This window comes from Melampsora larici-populina (assembly GCF_000204055.1).
Source record: "Melampsora larici-populina 98AG31 unplaced genomic scaffold MELLAscaffold_13, whole genome shotgun sequence".
In the NCBI taxonomy this organism is placed as follows: domain Eukaryota; kingdom Fungi; phylum Basidiomycota; class Pucciniomycetes; order Pucciniales; family Melampsoraceae; genus Melampsora; species Melampsora laricis-populina.
In genome coordinates, this window is record NW_006768777.1 from 1,229,078 (window position 1) to 1,235,076 (window position 5,999).

At 39.6% G+C, this 5,999-nt stretch overlaps 2 protein-coding genes across 2 annotated transcripts; both read left to right on the forward strand.

Annotated features, from left to right (window-relative positions):
* Positions 1-334: 334 nt before the first annotated feature.
* MELLADRAFT_35246 (uncharacterized protein) lies at positions 335-2,308 on the forward strand (the record flags this gene model as incomplete). The annotated part of the gene is made up of 8 exons (XM_007408652.1): positions 335-615; positions 702-834; positions 933-1,029; positions 1,108-1,213; positions 1,279-1,386; positions 1,474-1,544; positions 1,639-1,996; positions 2,095-2,308. The coding sequence occupies 8 exons, from the start codon at positions 335-337 to the stop codon at positions 2,306-2,308; spliced, it is 1,368 nt and encodes a 455-aa protein (XP_007408714.1).
* Positions 2,309-3,313: 1,005 nt separating this feature from the next.
* On the forward strand, positions 3,314-5,680 carry MELLADRAFT_85277 (uncharacterized protein; the record flags this gene model as incomplete). Its single annotated transcript, XM_007408653.1, has 12 exons — positions 3,314-3,343; positions 3,411-3,515; positions 3,603-3,872; positions 3,947-4,078; positions 4,167-4,313; positions 4,379-4,501; positions 4,566-4,633; positions 4,699-4,702; positions 4,815-4,849; positions 4,967-5,022; positions 5,118-5,216; positions 5,304-5,680. 12 exons carry the CDS (start codon positions 3,314-3,316, stop codon positions 5,678-5,680), a joined length of 1,446 nt encoding a protein of 481 aa, XP_007408715.1.
* Between the last annotated feature and the right edge of the window lie 319 nt (positions 5,681-5,999).

Sequence of the window (5,999 nt, forward strand, 5' to 3'; positions counted from 1 at the left end):
AAAATAATCTAAAATATGATATTACAATTACAAAAATTCACTTCGCCCAATCCCTAATCAGAAAGGGGAACTTCTGCTGAATTGAGTACTGATAAGTATCAAAAGAGAAATATATGCCAATTGACTTTCAAAGGACCAAAAAGTGTGAGTTTGAATGAAAATAGCAGAGTTTTGATTGTTTGTCAAAGTTCATTCCTTGGCTTGTACCGAAATACAGGAACCAAAACCGATCTTGATGAGTTAAGCTTGAAATATGTTCTACAAAGTGGTTTTGATTGTAAATTATGTTGTAGCCCTGCCACACTCTTATCATCAACTTCATTCGTTTCAAAACATGCCACCTATCGATTCAGATTCAGATGACGGTGATTCAGATTACAATCCAACAAGTAGAACCACAAGATCAAAACAAAATCAAACCACCACCACCACCACAAACACAAGTACTCAAGCTCCACCCAAATCAAAGAAAAAAGCAACAGCTTATGCAAGTAAAGATGGTCAAGGTTATGCTTGGGAAGATGAATACAAAAGAAGTTGGGATAACGTTAGAGAAGATGATTCTGGTAGTCTTGAAGGAGCTGTCAATCAATTAATGGCTAATAAACGTAAAAGGTATCAAATCAACTTACTTCAAATGCCTTTTGGTCAAGAAACCAATTATTGATCATGGATTGGTATTGATATTATGATCGGAATAGGATCATTCGAGATACTACTTCTATTCAACGAGGTATCATTCGACATCTTTGTTTAGTCATCGATCTTTCATTGGCTATGACCGATCGCGATTTACGACCTAATCGATTAGAAATGAGTTTAAACTATGCTCAGGTGTGGTGATCATTTAACAAGACCGCGATCCTTTTTCCTAAATACATCTCATTCTGGAACTCATCATCATTATCTTTGGTTTGGTTTATCTTCAATAGGAATTTGTTACCGAGTTTTTCGATCAAAATCCAATTAGTCAAATGTGTATCTTTATTACCAAAGATGCTATTGCTGAAAGGTTAAGTCCTCTATCTGGTATGTTTTTGATCTTCTGGATTATATTGATGAACAAGATTCTCACTTATGATTTACGCGTTTGGTTACTGATATCAGGTAATCCAGTCGATCATCACAAAGCATTGAGTAATAAACGTAAACTCGAACCTTCAGGAGAGCCATCTCTTCAAAATGCACTTGAGATGGCACGTGCTACTCTGGCGTGAGTTATGGGTTATCAAGATTTATGTGTGATAAGTCTCTATCTAATGATCACCTCGATCATAGTCATTTACCTCCTCATGGATCTAAGGAAACTTTGGTCATCATGGGATCTTTGACAACTTGTGATCCAGAAGATATACATAAAACGATCGAAAAGTTAGAAAAAGATCGGTATGTGCCTCATTCTCTTATCAACCATTCTTGAAGTATCTCTGAGGAACACGATCGCTTCCTAATACCATGCTCTGTATATCTCAGTATGCGAGTTTCGATCGTAGGCTTGTCTGCAGAGATCAATATTTGTAAAGAAATATGTCGAAAGACTAAAGGTTTGTCTAATAGGGTTTCATTCGTGCCTTGAACCAAGCTTGTTGACGTCCCTGATTGGGTTCTTTGATCTGATTCTTTCCTCCGGGATCTTAGGTAAATATGGTGTGATCATGAACGAAACTCATTTCAAAGAGCTATTATTCGAATCCATACCACCCCCACCATCACTTGTAAACTCAAGTACGAGTCAATCCAATCGATCTACCAATACCACTTCATCAGATTTGATGCAAATGGGATTCCCAACTAAACTCTCGAATCCGATCCCATCTTTATGTGCTTGTCATTCTAAATTGAAATCATCTGGATTTATTTGTCCTAGATGTGGTAGTAAATTATGTGATGTACCTACCGATTGTTTGATTTGTGGTTTAACAGTCGTTAGCTCTCCTCATTTGGCTAGAAGTTATCGACATCTTTTTCCAGTAGCTAATTGGAAAGAAATTGATAGGTATCTATCTTTCGGATTCAAATTCTAAGATCGATTCATGATTTATTTTTTACTGATATAAGCTTTTTTTGTGTTTTTGGTGGGGGGGATAGTTCGAGTGAAAATCACGAAATAGAATGTCCTACGTCTTGTTATGGTTGTTCCCAAGTTTTTTCTACTTCATCTACTACTACTACTACTACTACTACCACTACCACTACTATCACAAATCAGTCTTCTAAATTCATGTGTAATCGTTGTAAACATATCTTTTGTTCTACTTGTGATCTGTTTCATGAACAATTAGGATTATGTCCAGGTTGTTGTACTTAGGAAAATTTGGATTCAAAGATCCTTAATAATCAATTCTTTGGACTAGGAGCGAGCTTCTAGAAAGGAGAATAGGTGACAGGTGTTGAGACCTGTGAAAGAGCCTCCCTGTACGATGAGTGATCATTCGCCTTGCGAATGATCTGCACGCTGTGCTCTTTACCTCATCCAAAAAATATAGACGAATCTCTTTACCATGAGTGACGCTCTTTACCATTCATAGAGATCTTATATAGTAGTTACTTTTTAGGCCGCCCCATAGCGGACCTTTTTGATGCTTTGAGTCTTGCACATGTACTTAACTATTCTGTATAGTTCTTATCACTACATTGCAATTAGGGCTCAACGCCCCGATTCAAGCTAAATCACTCTCATCGTGAGTATCAGCTTGAACCACTTCAACACTAACCTATTCTTAAATATTTTGTTGAGAGCTTCTAACGACGTAAACGACGTCAACTTGAACCCCCGCAGTGATGATGTAAGAACAAGATGATCAGAAAACCGTTCGAGCCTTAAACAATCGATGCGTCGTTGGGAAGAGTCTTTGCTCTTGACCTGGTTGCAAGTCACGTCGTTGTGAAAGGTACCGGGATCACAGATTACGACTCGGAAGCGAACGAGAAACAGATGATATGTAAACTCCTCAGGTTAGCTTTATTGAAAGATGCATTCGAACTCCATCCACCGAAACCCGCATGATGGTCTCTAGCAACTCAGGCATTGCGGAGACAGACGACAATGTCTCCAAGATCAGCGTGTGGTGTGTCGAGGGTGTTTTATTGACTACTGTTGTAATCGAAATGAAAGAGAGAAGTCTTCCTCCCATCGAGAGGAAATTTCATTCTAATCCTCCGAAGCAATTCAATTTGACAAGGTACATAATCTTTTTAATCACATATTCGTTGGACCACCTATTCTTTAAGTTCAAGGCTGGCATACGGACGACTGTCTTCCTTGTTAATGCCCTATACGAACACCGCAAATTAATCTGATTTGGCCCACATTATGCCTTCATGCTTCCGAGAGACGGGTTATGTAAGCCATCTCAGATTCCTTGCGCTGAAGATCTTGAACGCTGAACACTCGCATTTTGTGCTTTTAGCTTTATCGACTATTTTCGCATCGGTTTTTGTGCATCTTCGTCATAATTACCACATCTTTAACTTTACTTCAGTGTTGGCTTTGCAGTCGAAGTCTCACTATAAATGTCAGTCTTTTGAACACTTATGTCCCAGCGTCTGAAAAGCCTTTTATCACTGTTGCTCATGCATTATGGAACTCCAAACATATCTAGCATAATGGGGCCAAGTTGTTGCTTAACATCATCTTCTCCATGGAACATCCTGAAGCTCTGAAATCTAAGGTTTTGCCGCTGCGAACGGCAATACAGAAAGCACGCAATGGTTCTACGGTAGACGGTTCTATGGCCAATTCCACATCATTCATTCTTGACAATAAGCTGGTAACTTTAAACTCTGAGTGCATCCAAGAACTCAAGAAGCCCCTCTTGAATCTAGATCGAAATTACCGCACGAATATAGCTACTGTGGTCTTTCAGCCCTGGGTAAGCTGTTCACATACCTTATTGGCTTCTTGAGCCAGGCTACGATGATCTAATCCTGGAGTCATCCGATGTAGGTCTGGGGTCTGGGCATGTGGGCATTGATACTTGAGTCTGTCCCTCATCTCGCAGCGGTGTGGGTAGCAGATATAATCATCACTGTGTTTGGCGCCCTCGATCTTCACGAAACCAATCTGTTACACGAATATGTACGTCAACACCCGGGTGGTATCCTCGAGATGTAGCTGAGAAGACTTTGAACATAAAGAATCACTCATGTTGGTATATTTGGAACAGTTTCATCAGGTGGTCATCAACCATTGTGGCGGAATAGACGTCCTTCCGATGTACTGGGCTGACGTACTACGACTGGATTCAGCTGCTGTTGTCTTTGCCGTACTAGGATTATTAGCCACCTCCTATGTATCGTACAAATTGTATTCTGTGAGTAGGACGTTTGTACTTTCGTGTCAAAGATGAATGGCTGACACTATGTTTGGGGGTTATAGGTTCTGGACTGGCGAACTTTTAAAAGATTAGGAGCAGGTCGAACTGTGCGAGTTGCACATAGTTTTTCACTTGCATTCACTGTTACCTTACATTTGAACGCATACTTCATTGTTGTATTTCTGGTGAGCTCATCAATTGAGAAGCATGACTTAAACATCCGATATTACTGAGAAAGTCCTGCTATAGTCACTTTGGCTCGATGAATTAATCATACACGTATGGGATCCAAACGAGCAATCAAACCATCTGCACAGGTCTCCCCTCTTCAAGAAGATTTTGATTGCTCTTCTTGGTCTCTCTTTACCTTGGCTGTTTTTAGGACAGTGAGTCAGGTTTTATCAATGTTCATGTTCATAATCTCAATGTTGGCTGTCGAAAACTGATCCAATAGTTTCTGACCCCGTCATTAATCAAATAAACTTCCCCGTTACTGAGGGTAGCTGGTCATTAAACAACGAAAACATCATCGGGTTGATCTGTTTTGTGGTTTTCGATTTTATGCTTCTGTACGCTCAAGATCTACACTATTCAAAAGATCTCTGTGTATAGAGCAGTTGAAGATTGTTTTTTTTATTCAGGATACTAAGCATATTTCTACTTGCGTCTAAAGACTCGCATGTCATGACTGAAAATTGGATATTCTGTACGTAGGGAGTGCCCTATGCAGACCAGAGAACTCAATTGTCCATACACTGACTGCCTCCCGAATATTCATATGTTTATTTTGTCCTTGATTAGTAAAGTTTACGGGTGTCACTGCATGTGTTTTGCTTTTTGCCAGTTTGATTTTTGCGATCATCTGTTTTGTAACCTTTGACAGAGGTCTTCTATTGCAAGGTAAAAAAAACTCATCTACATTTCTGACCTATTAGGTTTCTCAGTGAGTTTACAAATCCACAAAATTTCTTTGTATTTTCATTGCAGCCCATACAGATTCACGCGAACTCGGAGAAGACTTGGCGAAACCCAATATGTCTGATGTATCCGGCTGCGTCCAGTTCCCCTCCAATAAGGTCCCGCCAGTCTCTTACCACGCTGATTCCCGGCAGAAGTACGTCACTGGTTACTCTAATCGCCTGGGATCACCTTCTGGCCTTGAGAACTCTTTTTACCATGGGGAACATACCCTACACAATACATGTAATGTGGTTACTGATCCACAGCTACAAATTCCCTCCAAGGTTGACCCAAGGACATATTCTTCATCTCGGATGAAGGCTAGGAAGAGCTCTATGTCAATTTTTCCAAGACGAAAACAGGATTATCTGAAAAGTCCTCCAATCGATGCCTCAATTCAGTAGCGATGAAGCCTTAATGTGAAAGCCTTTTCCTTTTAAAATTCAACCACCTAATTTATCGTATCTCATACTGCAAGAACAATCAGAGATTGGTCTTATGTGTACCATCATTTCTTTGAAAAAATCACTGTTTAAACATTGTTGAAAAAGTCAAATAATAAAGATTGACCTTGTCTTGATAGAAGTTTCTTCATTTGGACCAAACTCAGACAAAAAACAAGATTCTGAGCTGGGGATCTGCTTGTATGAGTGACTGGGTATTCTTTTAGTTAGTCTAGCTCTGCACCTTGATTGTCTAGTATGACCTTAAGACCATTTTCAA